The sequence below is a fragment of the Cnephaeus nilssonii genome, assembly GCF_951640355.1.
Source record: "Cnephaeus nilssonii genome assembly, chromosome: 8".
NCBI lineage: Eukaryota > Metazoa > Chordata > Mammalia > Chiroptera > Vespertilionidae > Cnephaeus > Cnephaeus nilssonii.
In genome coordinates, this window is record NC_137079.1 from 91,297,222 (window position 1) to 91,319,409 (window position 22,188).

At 46.5% G+C, this 22,188-nt stretch overlaps 2 protein-coding genes across 3 annotated transcripts in view; both read right to left on the reverse strand.

Annotated features, from left to right (window-relative positions):
- NEK3 (NIMA related kinase 3) overlaps positions 1–22,188 on the reverse strand; it is a 469,351-nt gene that overhangs the window by 362,453 nt on the left and 84,710 nt on the right. The window lies entirely within an intron of this gene.
- The window catches only part of SLC25A15 (solute carrier family 25 member 15), a 47,137-nt gene that overhangs the window by 7,102 nt on the left and 17,847 nt on the right, over positions 1–22,188 (reverse strand). The window contains exons 1-4 of one of the 2 annotated variants that reach the window (XM_079778998.1): positions 14,671–14,960; positions 11,914–12,038; positions 5,257–5,515; positions 1,117–1,254 (exon numbers count right to left, since the gene is read on the reverse strand). In XM_079778998.1, coding sequence (XP_079635124.1) covers positions 1,117–1,254; positions 5,257–5,515; positions 11,914–11,968 — 452 coding nt within the window. In that variant the 5' untranslated portion in view covers positions 11,969–12,038; positions 14,671–14,960. Of the gene's footprint in view, positions 1–1,116; positions 1,255–5,256; positions 5,516–11,913; positions 12,039–14,670; positions 14,961–22,188 lie in introns of those variants that run through there. The other variant, XM_079778999.1, reaches the window with a different exon arrangement.

The window sequence follows — 22,188 nt, forward strand, 5'->3', positions numbered from 1 at the left end:
TTCACTAAAAAGTTTTAAAGCCCTAGCTGGTTTGGCTCAGTGGATAGAGCATCAGCCTGCAGACTGAAGGGTTCCAGGTTTGATTCCAGTCAAGGGCACATGCCTGGGTTGTGGGCTCGATCCCTAGTGGGAGGCGAGCAGGAGGCAGCAGGTCAATGACCCTCTCTTATCATTGATGTTTCTATCTCTCTTTCCCTCTCCCTTCCTCTCTGAAATCAATAAAAATATATTTTAAAAAAAGTTTTAAAGACTTACGCTTTTGAACCTCTGGCTATGACTAATAGATTCAAATTGGTTGTAATGAATCTCAAGGCTGCAGGAAACAGGGCTCTGTGACGTACCCCATCCTCACTGGGGGGAGACTGTAAATGGTTATCTACTAGTTTTTCCCAGCAGACTTACAGGCTTTGAGCTAACCATAGCCATACCCACCACCAGAACTTCTGTCAGCCAGATGTTACAATGAAAAATCAAATTTTGAGGTTAACAAGGATAATCAATTACTTTTCGATTCAAATAAATCATATTGCATACGATTACTCACAGGATAACTAGACTCTGTTTTCAAGACTGAGTTGAAGAGTGATCATTTGATCACTGAAGAAAGCTGTTTACAGGGGCTTCCCTGGGTTTTCAGACTTTGGGCTCTTTGTAGGTAAACGTAAAGGAGTAGGGAGCGGGGGTTAAGGAAGTTAGCACTAGGATCTGGGCTGATCAGCCTGAACACCCATGTGAATCCTGGGAACGGGCATCAAATATTCATCTCCAATTCCAAATGAGCTCTTGTGAAGGCCCAGCTCTCAGTACCAAAGCTCCGACTATGTGCCTCCCATCCTGGTTGGAGATCATGCCTTACACACACAACAGGCCAAAAGGGGATTAACTCCTGGCTTCTTCACTTCTGAAGTATTAAATATCGGTCAGATGGGGTGATGGGTCCAACCATCACCCCTTCCATTCAGAAAATTATCCTCTGACTATAGGGGAAAGGGTTCTAGAAACACCATATTTTGGAGTAGATAAATCTATTACTTGATTTTAGTACAATATGAAAATACAAAGTACTCAATACAGTAAGGCAACAGAGACCTATTGTTTGTGCCCAGGGATGCTTACTTCTGGCTTTTGGCTATCTTTCCTGATGTCTCCATTTCGTACATGGTCTGTAGCCGGCACTTCACGAGCTCAGTGGGGCAGAGCACCAGCGCAGCGAACGCAGAGGCAAAGGAACCGGCAGCTGCATTCTGCAGATCACTGAAAGGACACAACACAGGCAGCCATTTACCGGTCCCGTTCTTCATACACTCGGCACTCACCATGCTGAAACTCTCCGGGGGTAGAGGAGAGCGTGCATAAGAGAAAACAGTTCCTGAGTACCCACCGGGAACCTGCACGGGCTGTTTTATCTAAGGATTCCACAACCCTGTGAGGTTGACAGCAATACACCAGTCTCCACATGGGGAAGATAACGTGCCTCGTCACACCGCTCCCACATGGCAGTGCTAGGATTCCAACCCAGGTCTGCCTGCCGGTGAAAGCCATGCTCTTTTTATTGGTCACATGCTATGGGCTGAATGTTTGTCTCCCATCCCCAAACTCTATGTGGAAGCCTTAACCTCAATGTGATGGCATTTGAAGGGGTTCCTTTGGGAGGTAATTTAGGTTTAGATGAAATCATGAGGGTGGAGACCTTCCGGTGAGGTTAGTACCCTTATCAGAAGAGACCAGAGAGCTAGTTTGCCTGCGCTCTCTCTTCCATGCAGAACACTACAAGAAGGCATCCCTCTGCAAGCTGGGAAAAGGGCCCTCACTAGACACCGAATCAGCCAGCACCTTGACCTTGGACCTCCCAGTCTGAAGAACTATGAGAAACAAATGTTTGTTGTTTAAGCCTGCAAGTCAATGGTATTTAGTTATAGCAGCCAGAACTAAGACACACCGTGGCATAAAAAACAAAACATGGAGAGGAAGAAAAAAATTACCCCTAGTCCTACCACCCTAACACATGCACTGTTAATATTCCAGTGTATTTTGCTCACTAAGCTTTAAATAAAACTAGGTTCTGAGGCCATCCCTACACACCCAAAACCCAACCTGGAGCAGACCCATATTATAACTGCCACAGATGAAACCCGAGATAAATTTTTAACCCAAAAGTTGTTCATTCTAAAAAGATTTCCCAGTTCAACTAATAACCTCCTGACCTCAGCAACACAGAGGGCAAGTAGGGGAGGGCAAAGCCAGTGTGAGTCAGCAAGTTCAATGGTTGAAGGTAAAATGACTAAGCTGGAAATAGAAATGGAGGAATGAATGCGAATAAATACAAAAACAGAAGTTTTCACCTCCTCATCTCAGATCCGTTTAGTGCCACCAGCCAGTCACCAGCAGCATTGTGAAACTGAAATCCAATAGAGTTCAAGACTATGGTGGAAAGTCTAAAAAACAGTCAGGAAGGCTTCTCTGAGAGTTCATGGGGGTCAGAAAAGATGACCCTTCCATCGTGGGGCAGTGTTTCATCAGGGAGCACGACTGGCACATGGGGTGGATCAACCTCTGCTGGGCAGGAAGGAAGAGCTGCTCACGGCAGGACAGCTGGCTGCCTGACACTCCCCTGTGAAATGCCAGCATCCTGCCGTCACTGGACAGCCAGCAGCACTCACAGGTCTCCAAAAGCCCCCAGGGAGTGATCCCCTCAGCTTACTGCCCCGGGTACAGAGAGCCCCTTACAATTTTTCTCCAAAGTGAGCAAAAGCTTAACAGACCTACCACATTCAGTTATCCTAAAGTTACAATAAACTAATAGTTAAATAAACTGATGTCAAACAGCAGTGTCAAATCAAGGGCCACTTCCAATCCCAGCCCTGGTATCCTATCTCCTGGTAGCCTGGCCTCAGTGCCTCAGAAGGATGTACGGCTGGTGTTAGGTCTCAAAAGGTTGGCTCGGAGCGGCTTTCTCTCCAGAGGAAGACACTGCTACAGTATGGACTCCCTTTTGATGTTAGAGAATTGAACACCAGACCATTCCGGAGCTGAGCCAGATACACAACTATGCCGGCACTCAGCTCTCCAGAGTGTGGAAACTGCCTGCCACTCAACCCCACTCCTTCCCACTCCATTCCTACTGCGCTCGGTTCTCAAAACCAAAGCTTAAAATGGTTTCTGCTGTCTTTCAGCCAGCCTGCAGATCCATACTTGGCCTCCCTTGGGGACTCTCTGTCAACCTGCTGACAGGCAACAGTCAATCAGGGTCATTAACCGGTTTGCCAAGTTTCCAGGAACAAAGGTGGCATCAGTAAATGGAGCCGCCCATTCGATCTAAGATGTAGTAATGGTTAGGACACCTGAACAAACACCTAGCATGTCGTTACAAGGCAACAACAAGGCCAGATCAGATCTGCCTGGACTTTGGCTTTCTAATAAATACTTTCATCTACCAAGGCACTAAACGAGGTCCATAGGCCCCAGGTGGGGCCTAAATTATAAGCGTTGAGAGCTGGCACTGAAATGGCAACAGGCATAGGATGGGATTTTGCAAGAATTGACTGTTTATCACCCACTTAACAAATATGTACCTGAAAAATCCTGCCATGTAAGATCTTGTCCAGCCAAAGGTCAAAAGAGGACACCACTCAGGGCAGTGTTCAAACCAAGAACAGACAAATATTTACAATATTACTGCAGCAATTCACAACAGGTTCTCTCAGGCGGTTTCTTCTTTTCACTGCTCTGCTTATTCATCTTTTATCAGGATCCGAACCCTACAAAATACTCTAACTGTGGTCTTATGGAGAATGCTGGATGGGGCTGGAGCCTGGCTTTCTCAGCATTACTGTGTGACTTTTGAACATGCCAGTATTTGCACTCCATTTCTTCTCTGAAACATAACACCCACTTTGCTCGTCCCACAGGACCATCAGGGCTAAAAAACACACCATACACACCAGACCTCTGTAAACTCTGAGGCGGTATTTCCCCAACAGGTGACAAGCAAACTCTGATCTGCAAGATGAGAAAGAATGCGAGTTCAGAAGATAACAGAATGCTGGCCAAGGGGAAGAGGAAGGGTCTTTTTTGCAGGGCTCCTCCAGATCCCATGTGGTCGCTGTTTCCTGTCTTCTCTAAGGATGTTGGAGGCCCACACTCCAGACTCCGCAGTCCAGAGTCTCTTCCTCTAATGGGGTGAGCTGTAGTCACAACAGGTTCTTCCTGTCAGTCTCTACTCTGGGAAACCTCACTCTCCTGGTTTGTCTCCTGCTTGTTTCTTCACTTCCTCTCCTTTTCCTGGCCCTCTCTACTGGAGGGTCCTAGGTTCAGTGCTCAGCCCTCTATAGATGCCGTCTCCATGAGTGAGCTCATCCAGCCCCAAGCTTTTAAAAAAACAGGTTCCATCCATCAAGACAGAATTCCTTCATATAAAAGGGAGCATGCTTAGACCTCTAGGCACAAGCCAAAGTTTGATGTTTGTGGCAGACTTGGCCAAAGAAGATTCACCCGTAATTCCTCAGATGCTTATTACCCTTCCTAAAATTCCAAGTCTCTCCTCAAAGCTATTTGGTTCAGGCAATCTCTTCCAAGACTCTTCATTTTGCTGATGAAGTAGAATCTAAAGTTTGGGTCACAAGTTGCACCTATGGTTTTAGTCTACCACCTCTGCCCACAAGAGAAGTAGCCCTACCATCAGCATCTCAAAAGCATTCTCCTGAAGAATACCAATGCCTAAGGGTGAGTCTGCAACTCTCCCATTGTGTAATGCAAATGTCCATTCCAATACAATCACTATATATACAAAAGCCTAAGCGACCAGTAGCTATGACACACACTGACCATCAGGGGGCAGACACTCAATGCACAGGCATAGAAACATGGAACAGACTGATGAATCTCAGAGGGGAGAGGGGCGAAGGGAGGGGGGTGGGGGCAGGTGGGAAGAAATTAACCCAAGATCTTATATGCATACTAGAGGCCCAGTGCACGAATTTATGCACCGGTGGGGTCCCTCGGCCTGGCCTGCAGGGACCAGGCCGAAACAGGCAGTCCGACATCCCCCTAGGGGTCCCAAATTGCAAGAGGGCACAGGCCAGGCCGAGGGACCCCACCGGCACGAATCCATGCACTGGCCTCTAGTATATTCATAATCAGAAAGAAAGTAGTTATTTTTAAAAAGGAAACATTTTCTCCATAAAATATCATAAAATCTTGACTCTACAACAGTGTTGCTTTTTTACAAATCAAACAAGTGTCAGTGTCTTCAATCACCTCAGCTTTGCCTGCTTGTCCAATCCCACCACTTTCCGCACCACCTGCTGGCAGAAGCCGTAGCACATGAAGAGCACAGAGTTCTCGGCGATGTTGGCGATGAGCGCTGGGCTGGTCCCCTTGTAGAAGCCCCGGAAGCCCACCTGTGAGTAGGTCTTTAGGCAGCAGTCAGTGAGGCCCTTGTACAGGTCAGGGAACGTCTGCATCTTCACTTTCATCGTGTCGAAGGGCTGCCCAGTCAGCACACAGGCTGTGCCCCCTGCAACAGGACAGAAGTCTTCTGTAGCACAAGTCTACAGCCACGTTTTAGGGTGCAGACTCGATCACCCATGGAAACGAGGGACAGGCAGCCTCCTCCAGCTCTGACTCCTGCTTCAGCTCATTTAGACCTCTGGCTTCCCCAAACCTTCTCACCCAGTCCAATCAACAACATGTGTGCAGGCCCCCAGCTCCAGCCCTGAAAGAGCTCACATGGTAGAGACACTGATGTGTATTCAACAGTCCAAAGCCACTGATACAAAGGTGTGGCGTGTGTTAGCAGCATTGGCAATGGGGTCAGAGGAATCTGGGGTCAGAGAAAGCCTGGCTCTGCTGTGAGATCCTGGACAAGTGAGACAAGTGATGTAACTTCCCAGCCTCAATTCCTAGTAGGGTTAGTGTAAGGATCAAATATAACAATGGATGAGAAGGCTTAACATAATGGTGGCTACATAACAAGTGGTTAATAAATAGCAGTTGCACCCTTACCGGTGTGGCTCAATTGGTTGGAGTGTCGTCCTGTGCACCAAAGGGTTGTGGGTTCAATTCCTGGTCAGGATGCATGTGGGAGGCAAGCATTTGATGTTTCTCTTTCCCTCTCTCTCTCTAAAATCAATTTAAAATATATATATATCCTCAGGAGAGAATTAAAAAAAAAAAAGCAGTTGCTGTGTGTGAATGTGTGTGTGTGTGTGTGTGTGTGTGTGTGCGCGCGCGCGCGCGATGTGCATGTAGCCATAAAAAAGGAAGGGGAAGGAAGTCTGGAAAGAGTTAATCACTTTTCTTAGCCTAATGCCTGGTGCTGGTGACTACCAGAGAAATAACAGAGAAATAGGCAACAGATAAAGAAAAGAGTGGCTAATTAATCCCTGAAGAGTTAAGTATCTGAGCCTACAAGAAAGTCTCTATTTGGACTCTACCAATACACGATTTGTATTCAGATAGGGAATGAACTAAAACGTACCTTTGCTTAGCAAAAATCATATATTTATTTGCTTTTATACAGTAAGAGTATTAAATACAGAAAATCCAAAGATCACTTCAAGAAAAATTCTGAACGTAAGGAAAAGAAAGACCTAAAATGACCCTATTATATCCCCAAATCCTGTATTGGATCTGCATTTTGGGAACTGACACTGGCTAATGTTTCTACTTTCCCTTGGGCCTGCAAGGCCACCATATCTCAGATGTCTCCTGCTTGTGTTGGAAAGCATAACCACTGATAAGGTTATTAAAGCCTAATCAAAACTGAAGAGAAGGATTGCATAAATTATTTAAGAAACAAACTTAGAGACACAGACAATGGTATGACGGTTTATCAGAGGGAAAGGGGGTCGGGGGAGGATGAAAAGGATAAAGGAGGTAAAATATATGGTGATGGAGGGAGACTAGACTATAGGGTAGTGGTCGTGAGCACACAATGCAATCTATATACATAAAAGGCTAATATGTAAAGTGTCCCTTTGGGAGTTCGACTGGGAGACTGGGAGTTCAATTGCTCGCTATGACATATGCTGACTACCAGGGGGTGGTGTGGAACAAAGGAAGGCCCATCCAGCAGCCAGAAGGCCCTGATCAGCCCTGATCGCTGGCCAAGCTTAGGGACCCTACCCATGCATGAATTTCATGCACCGGGCCTCTAGTATACAGATGATGTCTTACGGAATCGTACACCTGAAACCTATATAATGTTATTAATCAATGTCACCCCAATACATTTTTTTTTTTAGTTTAAGAAATGCAATTTCATAATTTTAACATTATGCATAGTTATTCCAACTCAGTTGTAGAAAGTAGAGATCGGGGAGGGGCTGCTAAGAATAACTCCCAATTAATTACTGGGAAATAAACAGGCATTTGCAAAGAATGTGAAAACTGTTTGATCTCTTCTCTTAAGCAATCACAAATATGATTTTTGTGATCCTATCACTATTGATTGCTTCTTTTAGGAGAGTAGTAATACATTTCTGTCTTGTCTTATCTAATTATCCCTAATTCTTAATTACAATTTAATAAAACATCACTATTATTAGAGTTATCCTCTCCTAGGTACTAATGGGCCATAATAAAATAAGATCCTAATTATCTCACAATAATTTAATTATTCCAAAAGAAGAGGTGAATGTCAGAATTTTTAAACGTGGTACATAATTTAGATGACTTCAATGCAGATAAACTGAATAAAGCATTTAATTCAGAGCATTAATATTTTAACTGGAAGTTTTCCATATCCTAACAATTATCCTAAACTAGAAACCCGTTGCACGAAGTTTCGTGCAATAGACTTTCACCTGGCTGCCGGCAGCAGTTTTCCACCAGCAGCAGTTTTCCTCTGACCACCCGCCAATCAGAGCGCCTCCAGCCAGCGCGATCGGCTACCCCGAGAGGAACTCCGATCCGGGAGGCGCTCCGATCGGCGGGTGGCCAGAGGAAAACTGGTGCTGGCGGAAAACTGCTGCCAGCAGCCACGCTATCGGCCACCACCAGAGTCTTCCGCCGGCCCCATGGGTCCTTCCGCAGCGTTGGCCTAACGGCCGGTGGGAGGAACGGGAGTCGGGGACTCGTGAGTCCCCGCCCCCCGCTCCTACCGCCAGCCAATCGGCCACCCTGAGTCCCGCCCCCCGCGCCTCCAGCCGGCCCAATCGTGGGCGTAGCGGAGTGATGCAATTTGCATATTGCCTTTTTATTATGTAGGATGGTCCAGACATCATAGGTTACTATACTAGTAATATGCATTTGTTGCATATCTATAACAGTTACATTTCTAACAGGAAGAAGGTAGGAGGCTAATGAATTTTCAAATGCTAGCTATAATTCTCTCCTGTCATCCATGAAGGTAAGCTTATTCCGAGGTAATTTACCACACACAAATGATACTGTCAAGGCACTCATCGTGCCCATCAAGTAGGTGACCACTTACAGAGGGAAAGACATGTGTTCAGAATACAGCGAGAATAGCAGTTGCACCCTGGCCAGTGTGGGAACTGCATGTGGGACCCCACCCACTGGGCCTCTAGTATGCATATTAATATCTTTGGTTAATTTCTTCCCACGTGCAGTTCCCACACCAGCCATTGTGCAACTGCTATTCTAGCTGTATTCTGAACACCAGCACCAACCAACGGGGCCAGCAGGTCCTCAGATACCTAACAAGTCAATGAAGCTATGAATAATTTACAGGAATTAAATATTTCTCCACGTGCTTACACCGCAGACCTCTGAGCATCTCATTCTCCTTGAACACATGGAAACAGCCTCTGCATTTTCTCATAGGTATCACAGTGGGCCCTGCATTGTATTCTGCAAGAGGCACTCAACCCGTCATGTACTCTATGCTTTACCAAGGTTCCTGTTATGGATTTTCAGTCCTTGATGTAGTTGGGTCAGCAAACGACAAGGTGCTGAGGAAGTCTATCAGGCACGGACAGTGTCATGGTGAAGGACAGCTCACAGGGACAGCAGAGGTGAGAAGCAGACCTTCAACCAGAATTACTTGGTGCACCCACAAAGAGGTGAGAACCTCAACCTCCTCTGGAGGCAGTCAATAAATGTTCAGTTTAACAACACAGAGATGTACCATTGTCAAAGAATTCCCATTTAAAAATATTGTCATTGAGAGGATAAACTTCAATGATCTAAGTGCCATATCCCTCAACGATGCTGGTTAAACAGGCATACTGCAGCAGAGCAGCAGAGTAGGGGTGCATCATTTTATAGTTCTCAAACTACTCAAGTGCTGCCACAGGGTTCCCCTCAGTGAGATTACACTTCTGAGATCCACGCTGCCTCACTCCAATAATTACCCAGTTCCCATCTTCTTCAACTCCTTCCGCATTCTAGCTGCCGGGGCTCTCAATCCTCTCCTGGACTCCTACAGTAGCTGCAGACAGACAGTGACAGCTTCCCATTAGATAAGCTGCACTGAAAATCTGCCTGGTGGGGAGGTTTGCTTAAAGAAAAAGGAGAGATACAGAAGAACCTGTGTGTGTTACACCATCACCTTGGCTTGTTCTTACATGCTAATCACTTCCATGGCTGGGCTGTGTCCACACAACACTCGGGCCCCTCTGCTCCTGGCCAGCATAACAATCCCAAAGCCCAACAGTTCCCCCCTGCAGAGAGCTGGGGCAGTGAAGGCTCCACACTAGCCCCACCTCCAGGAGTGCTGTCGGCCCGTTACGGACTATTAAAACAAAGAGGACAACAGAACTAGACAGGGAACCAAGCAGCCGAGGTCCTAGCCTTGTCTGTGTACCATCAAGCTGTGCAAGCTTGAGCAAATCCACCTGGGCCCCTTCTCCATGTTTAGAATGAGCATTAGAGCCAGCGGTCTCTAAAGGCCCCTCTGGCACCGTCACTTGAAGAGTAAGACCCTCCAATGTGGAATGGCTGCTTCCCCTTTGCATTCCACACAGAGGGAGTTCTTAGGTCACTGCCAGGAACCTCCTCTGCTCAATACTCACAAGTCCCTCACCAGGTTGAAAACATAGACCCCCGAAGAGAAGCCTGTTGTTCTCGGGAGTTAAACGACCCAGAGCAGTGCTCTGTCAGAGGAAGGTGACGCTGGGTTTCCAGGGCAGGAAGAAACTCTCACTCTCCGTTTTCGGGAAAAGTAAATGTTAGCATGTGGAGGAGCCCCTACATGTTCAGCCACCAGCAAATGCTTTACACACCAGACTCCCAACAATACGGTTGCAATTTATAGCTTTAAAATTCACTGTTAAGTTATAAATGTGGCATACAAATGCCTTTCTTGGAAAAGGTAAGCTCTTCAACTCTATCACAACAGATCTGACATCTTTGATAGAGTGACTGAAGGACGTTAAGTTCCAAAAGCTGAAAATCTCTCATGTGGTTGAATATCCACCCATTGCAGAGACCAAATGGTTCCACGTTTCCACGTCAGTGTCCAAATGTGGCATGGACAGGCGGGCGGGTAGGGCACGAGGTCTGAGGGGCTGCAGCTGGACTGCACAGCAGGATGAGGAGCTGCCCCAAAGTCACACAGAAGGCAAAAGGTTCCCCGCTCCTGGGTTGGGACACTCCCTGTGGTTGCTAACCTAGGAGCCGGAGCCCTGGCCCCGCACTTCTTATCAGTGTCTGCGGGGGCTGTTTCTAGCCTTCCTCATTAGCTTACCTTGGCCGACCTTTGGTTCATGGGAAAACACTGTTCTTCTCTGAAATGCAATTGCTTTTTTACAATGAAGCGAATGACAGGATGAGAGTAGGTGACCATGTGAATGCACTTGATCTGTTGAGCCACAAAGCCCCATTGGATAAGAGGACAATGGCAACCTCTAGCCTCTCCATTCTTCGGTGCTGCAACCCATTACAAGTTTTGGTGTAAGAGGCAAGGATAAACCAAGGTTTTCATCTGGGAAGTCTGAGCATTAGAGTGCTCCCCCAGTCCTAACATAACACAGGAATCTGGAGAACAAGTTACCAGCCCTCCACTTCCCATTCCGTCCTTTGCATCAGGCTGAGCAAAGGTGACCTTTGTAAAGAATAGCCTGTGTGTTAGAAGCTGTGCCAGGGAGTACTTACTTGTACCCCCTGGGGCCACAGTCTGCACGGGGGCTCGGGCCCAGGCCCAGCCCACCATTCCCCAGCAAATCCTAGGGCCTCACCTGACCTCTCAGCGCTCTAAGAGACAGTGAATGTCAGTCTCATTTACCAAAGGAATTTCTAAAGGGTGTCCTCCTTCCCTTCCCTGGCCGTAGTAAGGACAGTAGCTGGGATCCCCTGGAGACACGGCTTGGTGTTATTTTTACACTGCAAGGGCTCTGAAAACTGCCAGGCTTGGAGTGAATCCCAAGTAACCTGCACATCCAGCCCTGGGACAAAGAACAGGGACTTCAGCTTTGAGGTGCAATGTTTTCCAGCTGTCAACTGGACACCTTCCCACCCTGCACCTTGACTCATACTTTGTTAATCCTCACCCAGTGATATTTTCCCATTGGGTTTTAGAGAGAGTGGGAGGGAGGGGAGGGAGAGGAGGTGAAGAAGGGGATAGAGAGGGAAAAGAGAAAAACATCAATGTAGTAAGAGAGACACATCAATAGGCTGCCTCTGGCACACACCTCAACTGGGACTGGAACTTGCAACCCAGATAGGTACCCTTGACTGGGAATCGAACCAGTGACCCTTCGGTGCATGGGCCGGCGCTCTAACCACTGACCTACACTAGTCAGGGCCTGACTCATAGTTTTAACATAATGGGAACTAGTCTACCTTCTGTTGTGCTCAGAATTCAATATTACACTTCCATTAAATGGATTCACTCTGAGTTAGGCCATATTGATTTTGGGGTGACAAAGGTAATATTTTCACTATGCTTTCCCTGGATCTCACTATAGAAAGTACTTGAGGAGGAGAGGATGGAGTTCTCTCTGGGATTACCTGCGGCCCCTGCTGTGAGGTCGATGGCAGCTTGGATGGCAGGATTGGACTTCATGTTTGCTCACTCCTCTGCTGGGCTCCGTAGAAGGCAACTCTCTGAGGCTTACAATGGGCACCTCATATCCCTGGGAGGAGGCAAGAGTTCACCATCAGTCAGGCCTCTGCAGCCTCCCTTTCTCTAAACCTGCTGCCTGGTTCCTGGGCCTGAACTTCTGGGAGCTGGGAAATCAGCTCCAAAGGCAGTGGGCTCAAGATGTCAGCGCTGCTTAGTGACTGGCCTCCCTTTTTACCTGCCCACCATCTCCTCACAAAAAGCTCACAGATCAAAAACCTGCCTTGGGTATCACTGTTACAGCCACTGGTGAGGGGCACTTCAATCCCACCATTCTGAAACCCTTAGAAACAAATGCCAAATAAGTGAGTTGGCCACTGGCGGCCTAAGCCACATCAAATTAGTTTTGTAGAGACTTAAGTTGAACCATCACTCCACTAGGCTCAGTTCTAAATTCAGACAGCAGCCTGCGCTGGGTCCCTTAGAGAAGGTCACAAAACAGCTGGGCTGGAAAAAAACCCAAAAACAAACAAACAGGTTAGGAGCTGTGCCAGCGAGACGTGCCAAAGTCTGAATGCCTGCCTGCTCTGCCACCAGCAGGGTGGCTCCTTGGACCCCTAAAGCTGGGGTCCCCATCTATACAAGGCAAACAGTAAAAGTATTATTGTTATAATACAAAGGCAATCACAAATAGCCACGTGGGACAGATAATGAACTGTGACCATGCATCAATTCTTAGAACCAGCAAAACACAGCACCGAACATCAATTACCATAATCACAGCCCCACCAGTGCTTCTCAACCATTTGTGCCCACAAATCACTTGGGGACCTTGTTGAACTGCAGACTTTGATTGACAGGCCTCAGGTGAGACCAGAAATGCTGCCAGGCCTGATGCTGCCTGACCACCAACCACACTTTGAGAAATAACACCTGCTCCACTGTGTCCCAAATATGTTTGACAAGAACCACTTTTGGGGCACCTGTTAAATATTCAAATAACAGGCCTCTCTCCTGGAAATCTTGATTCTTTGTAAAAACCAGAGCCTACTCCTCTACCTTTAGACAAAAATCAACTATTGCTGAGGCACAGACTTAATATAGAGTACAAAAAGCAATGGTGGCTCATTAGCATAGAATATTAAATAACCAATTTAGCAACCAACTCTGCATGATTTTCAAACTATGTAAGTGACTTCTCTAACAACAAGGAACAGTTTTTATCCTCATTACACTGAAGACCTGTGTGATCCCAGTCAGGCCACCGTTCAGGAGGGGGGCTGAGGGGTGGGCTGGATCAGTGATGAACACCATTTCCTAAAGGTCAGAAGAAAATAATTTTAACCACTTGAAGAAGATTACCAATAACCACAGACCAAGAATCTAACTTTTTTTACAAAAATATTTAAAACCAGCAACAACAAAATCACAGTACTTAAAGCACAAGACAATGATGTAACGTTACTGACAGGCCTGGAGAGCCAGTACCAGTGGTTGATAAGGTGATGGCCATCCATCCAGTTTCTGGAGGATGTCAAGATCATAATCTAATCTCCCCTTTTTCCAGGTGGAAAATTGAGGCCAGAGGAAGATGAACTGTGAATGTGCATCAAGGAGTCACACATTGGGGCTGGGCGGAGGGAGGGAAAGGGGTGGGAGACAATGGAGAGATCTGTAATACTATCAACAGTAAAAAAAAATTAAAAATTAAAGGAGTCACACAAATAGGGCACATCCAATGTGGCCTCTCAGTGTCTTCCTTCCTTTTGGAATGGACATTTCTTTCTTAGAAGGAAAAGGCACACCGGATTAGATGCCATCACTGTGGATCCAGCCCCTTTACTAGTAGATAAGCCGAACTTATTAAAGACGTCAAATCCTACAAATAACTACTTGAAGAATTATTAGGATAGTAGAAAGTGATGGGAACGTTCAGAAACAAAGTGTGAGCCATTGGTTCAAATTATGAGTAGCTTTGGCTTGAAGGAGACATAGGGCTTGCAAGACTGATCAGCGTGAGTTAAACTGATTGATAAGCCTTCAGTGCCACCTGAAATACAAAAACTGAACCTTTCAGCGTCCCTTTTGCCCCCCTTCAAACGACACCAGGTCGGGCTACAGCACAGCCAACAGCGCTGGTCACACATCATAACTGATCCCTAGGGAAATTAACTTCTCTGACGGGAGAATCCCAGGGGCCGCGTTCTCCGCGAAGGTCCCAGTTGTAGCTACACCGGCCGGCAGGCGCCGCCGGCAGCGGGTCCCGGGGCCGGGGCAGAGCTGCGCTGGGATGCAGACCAGCCTCACGACCAAGCGGCCCACCAGCCGCTCCTCCCCGGGCCTCGGGATCCTCGCCCGCACGAGGGGGCACCTCAAGGAGCCCAGTTACAACTTCCCCGGCTCCGATTCTGCCCGGCAACCTGCCGGAGTCGCCCATTCCTTAGCGCCCGGGGCTCCGGCGCCCCGCGCAGAAGGCGCTCTCCCGCAGGTGAGCGCGCAGGCGGAGGCCGCGCAGCCGAGTCTCCGCCGAGCCCGGGGCGGCCCGCGGCCGAGGGGCCACACGCGGGTCCCCGGGCACGCGTGCCGCGCCCGGGCCACCTCGCCGGCTGCCCGCGAAGGTCAGGCCGCCCGGGCGCGGAGGCCCGCCCGCCCCGCTCCCAGCCGGCTCCCCGCGGCCGCGAGCGCCAGGCCGGGGCTGCGCTCACCGCCGCGCCACGGGCCGCGTCCTGCTCGGGCTCCGGCGCCGGCAGTGCTCTCCGCCCGCGGCGGGGCGGCCGCTTAACCCCCACGTGGGCCCGGCCGGCCCTCCGCCCCGCCCCGCCCCGCGCCCGGGCCCCCGGCGGCTGCGGAGCCCCACGGCGGGGCGGGCTGAGCCGCCGGGAAGCGGAAGTGGGCGCGGGGCGGCGGCTTTCCTCCCGCCCCGGCCGGGGAGCGGGCGGGGGGCTGACCGCCCCTGGGGGCCGGAGGGGCTGGGGGTGCGCACCGGCCCGGCCTTCCGTGGCTTCCCTTCCCCGGGTTCCCGGAGGGCTTCCGGGAGGCTCTGCTCTAGTGAACCTCAGGCCGGGGGCGGGAAGGCTGGTTAACTTTGCCTGGATCGGGCTCAAGGCCTTAATTATAAGTTATAATTGAGAACGAAAGTAATGGAAAAGAAAAGATGAAATGTAAGTTTGTTATTGCCGGGGGGGGGGGGGGGGGGGGAAGACAACAAAAACCATTTCCCATTCTGCCTTCCCCAAGGAGATCCATTCCCACTGATGAAAACTGAACCTCTAAGTGGGCCTCTCTGACCTTTTAGGCTATTTCTGTAGCTCTGCCAATTTGTTCAAAAGCACTCCTCAGGCATGTGTTGTGTAAAGGAATTTTCTTAGGCCCCTAAGACACAGCTAAGACCTACTCAACATATGTGACACCCAGGGCCTTAGAGCTTTGGTTCAGGCTTCATTTCTACATTGCATTTTTCCCTTAAAATATGGTATCGTTTTCTTTTACAATTTTCTGCCCTGTCTGTGTGGTGTGGTGTTGGACTATCGCCAATGTAACTGTGGTCCGCAGTTAGACAGACATGAGCAGAGCAAGGGCGATGGGCCAGGTGCAGAAGGTCACCAGGACCCAAAGCCCTGGGTCCCTAGCACCGGACAAGTGTAGGGTGGGACCTTGTCCCAGGCTGACCTTTCCTCCCCAAGCATATCCCTCCTGGTCATGTGGTTTGGACACCTGGCCTTTTCTCCCTAGAGGTCACATCTAGGCCTCAGTTTTATTTCAGCTCCAGGCCCAGAAAACCAGACAAGTGACCCCACAGCTGACCTCAAGACCAGCTGCATTGAATAATGACCCCTGCCCTGGCGCTGACCCAGTGGAGACCTAGACCCTGAAAGAACACACCTAGAAAGCTACTATTCTACTGAGACCTTCCCTCTGGAACCTCCCCTAAAATCTCCACCTCCCAGGACCACGCCTTTCCCCTCCTCCCTCCCCCACGCCCTAGGTGCTTTACCATCCATTCCTCTCTCCCGAGCTCCGAGAGCCCATCCTTTACCTCTATAACTTATTTCCTAAGCCCATTTCTTAAGCCTATTTCTTCTACAAGTTACTTCTTCTGCCTCTGTGATTTTATAAATAAATCTTCTTTTATAGCTTGAGTCTTGACTCTGAATTCTTTCCTAGCCAGAACTCAAGTACTGAGGTTGCTGAATCCAGGTCCGGTTTGACCCCACCAGTCTAACACCTGGTGCTGTTTTCTCCGCCTACAACATAATTAAGTGATTATTTTTTTTGTGCCAGCCAGTGACTTAAATATTTGACACGCTTCACAACTGAATAGACCTCCCTGAGGGAGGAGGTGCTATGAAGGACTCAGAACTCTTGATAAGTGGAGACTCAAATCAACGTAGCATAAAACTGTCTTCATAGAATCAGTTCACTTTTGAGAACTCAAGTTTCTGAAACAAAATTTAATTACAGAAACAAGCCAGGGAGTTCCAATGAACTGCCAAGGTAACATATAACACAACTAGTAGGAAGCAGATCCAGGAGCATAACTCCCATTACAACATCCTAGAGCAGCCGTCCCCAACCTTTCGGACCTCACGGACCACCAGCAGTCCGGGACCACTGGTTGGCAACCCCTGTCCTGGAGGACTGAGAGACTTTCAATACCACCTGGCCTAGTGGCTTTTGCAAACTAGAAACATGAGGCCCAAAGGAAAGCTTATGAAGGATAGACCCAGATCTCCTGTTATAGATTAGAGGGAGCTCTGTACTTGGAGCCAGGTTGTTTTAAAAAATCCATGTGATGAGCTCACTCATCTAGGGGAAAGGATGAGCAACATGGACTGAAGATCAAGAACAGCATTGATCAGACTGTCGGACCACAGAGGGAGGGTCGGGGAGGGTGGGGACAAGGGAGATAGATCAACCAGGGGACTTGTGTGCTTGCATATGAGCCTGGCCAGTGATCACGGACAACAGGGGGATGGGGGCGTGCGTGTGTGTGTGTGTGTGTGTGTGGGGGGGGGGGGTTGGGATGGGAATGGGGGGGGGTTGATGACAAATATGTGATACCTTAATCAATAGAGTAATTAAAAAATAAAATAATAAAATAAAAAATCCATGCGACCTTTAGTGAGTCATTTAACCTTTGAAAACCCTAGTCATCATGTGACTGCATCTCTAATTCACCACGTGCTGCCTCTACTGCAGATCACTGCTGGCACCCTTGCTGAGCCCTCATCCCTAGGCCCATACTTTGCTTGTCTCCCTTTAGCCCTTTCCTCTTCATTCCTCAAAAGGGAACTGTCATCACTCCCCCCAAACCTACATTTCTTCTCTTCCTCACCTCTCTTTAACAACCATCAGCCCCAGTTTACTCTGTAAACTAAGAAGCAAGCAGGAAACTTTCCTGCAAAATGTTACCCCTCTTCTACAGGGGTTGCCTTTTTGGCACAAACTCTCATCCTCTGCTTGCTGTTTTGCTTGCTGTCCCATGAATGATGCTGGTGAAGAAACAGGCTTAGAGGGGTCAAGTCACTTGCCTAGTGTTGTACACGTACTAAGAGGAAGAGTTGAGACTCATCAAAGTTCTTTCCAATTCTATTTCTTGTTCAATTCTAGTTGTCCAACCAAGTTCATGTTCTTAACCACTACACTATACAGTAATGTGTTCTAGAAGCCTTCCTCTTAAAAGCAACAAGGTTGCAGAAACTAGTTCTTTCTGTTGGAATAGGTCTTCCTCCAAAATTCTTTAAAGTTCTTCACAGCAGTGGCTCTTTCTGCTATCTTTGTTTTAGGAATAAGGAAACATGCAGAACTCAAAAAGCTTTATATCTCACAGGAGCTCAGAGAACTGATTGGTTGGCTATTGAGTTGTGAAAGTGTTCAAGCAAACTTTCTCCTAAGGGTATTTCCTCAGGAATCTGATGTCCTCTTGAGAACAGAATTTTAGATTAATTACTCCTCTCAATGTAGGTAGGTCAAATACTATTTCAAACCTGGGTTAAAAACAGCAAACAGATCAATACACTGACCTCTTTGCTCCAGGTAGCTGTTTGCTGCACTTGGGATTGCACAATCCAGGGACATCAGGACAGTGACTCTGTGATGAAGGTGCAGATGTGACGTAGGTCAGAGGTAAGGGGACAGACAGAGTGGCTACATGGAAGAGAGAATCTTGACTATTTCAACAGAATTACACAATGCACTGGTTAATGATCCCAAAAGAAGAAATAATTTCACGACTTGAAGGATTTGGGCCCTGATACCATGTGGGTGTGTTTTAACAGAGTGTTAATTGGAGTTACAAATAATTTAAAAACATAAATTATTTCTGATTCAAGGGTACTTTTAATTAATAAAAAAGAAGGTAAAATGCTTTGTTTACACAATTTCAACTCCCATTGAATATTCTTGGCAGCTGATGTAACTTTCATTGAAAACTCCCTCAATTTTTTTTTTTAATCATGGAAAGTTTGTATTAGGAATAAACACAGATTTGGATTTCTATCTATGTGGAATAAGGGGGTACAATAATTTGTAACCCATGAAAGAGTTGGTAGGACAGTATTTTAAAAGGTGGCAATTTATGTTTGTTTGCCAATTTCATTGAGAAATAACTGACATACATCCTGTATCAAGTTTAAGGCATATAGCATGATGGTTTGATTTATATATACTGTGAAATGATTACCACGGTAGGTTCCACTACCACCCATCTTTTCACATAAATACAATAAAAAGAAAAAAGGGGGGAAAAAATTTTCTCCTTGTGATGAGATTTCTTTGTACTCTTTTAACAACTTGTATTTTATACAGCAATGTTAGCTATAGCCATCATGTTGTACATTACATCCCTAGTTTTTATTTAGTTTGTGCTTTTTGACTGCCTTCTTTATTTTCTTAATTGGTTTTAGAGAGAGTAAAGGAGGGAGAGAAAAATCAACGTGAGAGAAATATCAATGAGTTGCCTCCACACACACGCTGACTGGGGTTCAAACCCGCCACCTTTTGGTGTACAGGACTGTACTCCAAGCAACTGAGCCACAATGGCCAGGGCTTGACTACCTTCTTCTATTTGACTTTTCCTTGGCAGCTTTTTAATAGCTAATGTGAATATTTCATGAGCCATAGGTTTGAGTTTATAAAAAATATATCTTTTTAATTTGATTTTTTCCTTCTTATTGAATTTAAAGTAGTTAACAAAATTATACAGGTTTCAGGTACCCAATTCCACAAAACATCATCTGCACACTGTATTGTGTGTTCACCAATATATGTGTTTTTTTAAAGACATAATTTATAATAGCAAAGAATTAGATAAATGCCCATAAATTGTTAAAATTAAAGTGCCTTCAATAAGAGGAATTACTGTGCCATAATTTAAAAAATAATTTCCTTGGAGTTCCAAAATGGTGGAGTAAGTGGAAGCTATACTGACACTCTCCAGGACCAAACTGGAATTACAACTAAAATACAGAAAAACCATCCTGAATAATCAACTGAAGCCTAGTTGGGGAGAATCCTGATAACCAAGTATAGAAAATAAAAACCACATAGAGACTTGTAGGAAGTGCAGACGTGCAAGAGGACTGGCCGGGCACCTGGCCACAGTCAGTAGCTGAAGGTCTGGAGGGATATCCCAGCTGTGGGGGGTTCCCACTGAGAACTCTGGGGTATAAACCTCAAGCTGGGTTTCCCAGCACAGAGCACCAGAACTGAGAAAGTTGCCCACATAACATCTGGTTGCAAAAAACAGCAGGGTTCCTGTCTGCCAGAGAAAGACAGCTGGAAATGCAGGCACTTTCTTAAAGGGCCAATGCACAAAATTTCATGTGCAACCACTCACATTGGGCTCTGGCAGAGGGAGGGCACAGTGGACTAGAGCTGTGTGAGGAAAATCCAAGGTTGGGGGCTCTAGGGTTAGAGCTCAAAAGGCAGTTGCCCCTGGTTTCCTGTGCTGGGTCATTCCCATGGACTGCAGAGGATATCATTCTCAGGCAGACCATTACCATCCAGGCGGGGGGAGAAGCAGTTGCCCCACCCTGTGAAAAACCTCTCACCCCATCTTGCTGTGGTCTATACCCTAAGGCCATTTAAGACTGAGAATAACCAGACTACAGTCAGAGGCAGATCTCTGGAGGGTTTGAGTCTTTGCCTAATCTCCTTCTGGGCCCAGAGCTAGGAAAAGCAGATCTTGGTGCACATCTTGGTCTTTTCCAAAGGCACCCAGCCCAGGCAGAAGGAGCCACAAGCTGTGGATTGCTGATAGCTCCAAAAGGCACTCACAGCCAGTCACAAACAAAATACAAAGTTGTCCTGCCTCAGAGAATGGGAATCACAGCAGATCTACATAATATATAGATTCAAACACAACAGGAAGCCAAAATGGGGAGACAAAAAAATAAGCTCCAAATGAAAGTAAAAGAGAATTTTAGAAGAACTAAATGAAATGGACATAAGAAATTTATCAGATATAGAGTTCAGAATAATGATTGCAAGGATCAGCATGAGAAAATATATAGAAACTTTGAAAAATGACCAGTCAGAAATGAAGAATACATGGCACTAATAAAGACCACATTGGAAGGAACACACAGCAAATTAGGAGAGGCCGAGGATTGGATCAGTGAATTAGAAGACAAGGTAGAAAAACATCACTCAATCAGAGAATCAAAATGGAAAAAAACAAAACAAAACACAATTAAAAAACAGGAGGAGAGCATAAGGGAGCTGTGGGACAACATGAAACAACAATATTCACATCAAGGAGTACCACAAGTTGAAGAAAGTGAGCAAGGGATAGAGAATCTGTTTGAAGAAATATGGCAGAAAACTTCCCTAACCTGGTGAAGAAAAAAGTCACACAAGTTCAGGAGGCAGAGAGTCCCATGCATGAAGAACCCAAACAGGTCCATGCCCAGACATATCATAATTAAAATGCCAAAAATTAAAGACAAAAGAGAATTGTAAAGGCAGAAAGAGAAAAGCAATCTATTACTTACAAAGGAGCTCCCATAAGGCTATCAGCTGATTTCTCATCAAAAACTCTACAAGCCAGAAGAGAATGGCATGAACTATTCAAGGTTATAAACAGCAAGAACCTGAAACTGAATTAGGAAGAATCAGAAAACCCAAATAGGCCAATAATAACTGATGAAATTAAAGTAGCAATAAAGAAGCTCCCAGCAAACAAAGGTCCTGGTCTGGATGGCTTCACAGGGGAATTTTACAAAACATTCAAAGAAGAATTAACACCTATCCTCCTCAAACTATTCCAACAATTCCCTTGGAGGTAACTAACCGCTTTTCTCTTGCTGTTTTTAAGATTCTCTTTTTGTCTTTAATCTTTTGCATTTTAATTATGATGTGTCTTGGTGTGTGTCTCTTTGGGTTCATCTTGTTTGGGACTCTCTATGCTTCCTAGACTTTTATGTCTATTTCTTTCACCAGGTAAGGGAAGCTTTCTGTCATTATTTTTTCTTTTTTTTAAAATTTCTTTATTGATTAAGGTATCACATATTTGTTCTTATCCCCCCATTCCCATCCCAAACCCCTCCCCATGCATGCCCCCACCCCTCTGTTGTCCGTGACCACTGGTTAGGCTTATATGCATGCATAGAAGTCCTTTGGTTGATCTCTCCCCCTTACCCCCACTTTCCCCTACCTTCCCTCTGAGGTTTGACAGTCTGATCAATGCTTCCCTGTCTCCTAGTCTGTTTTTGTTCATCAGTTTATGTTGTTCATTATTTCCCCTAGATGAGTGAGATCATGTGATACTAGAAATATACTTATAAGAACCGAAAATGAGGCAAGCAATAATGGTTATGCTGAGAGGCAAATGAATCAGTCTGTAGTGAGTTTCTTTCTGGGCCAACAGTTCTTTTGATTCCCAATTTCAATGTCAAACAGTTCCTTATGTGTACATGTCAGCAAAATCGTTTGGGCAAAAAATGAAAAAGGATCCCAAGTCAAATTTATAGAAAAGATTTCTTTATTAACTTTTGGTCGAGAATATGTTTGTATATTTTCAGAAAACAACTCCAAGACCATGTGAATTCCTGCAACAGAGAGGAATTGACAAGACTGCTCCAGAGGTCATGTCAGCAATGATATTTCAGTTCTGGATGGTGGACAAATGGAGGTAATGCAGGTCCGACCCTCTCTGGTTTGGTCCTGGGCAACCTGCAGCAACGCACAGCTGCTGACTGCTAATATGGCAAGGCGTCGTCAGC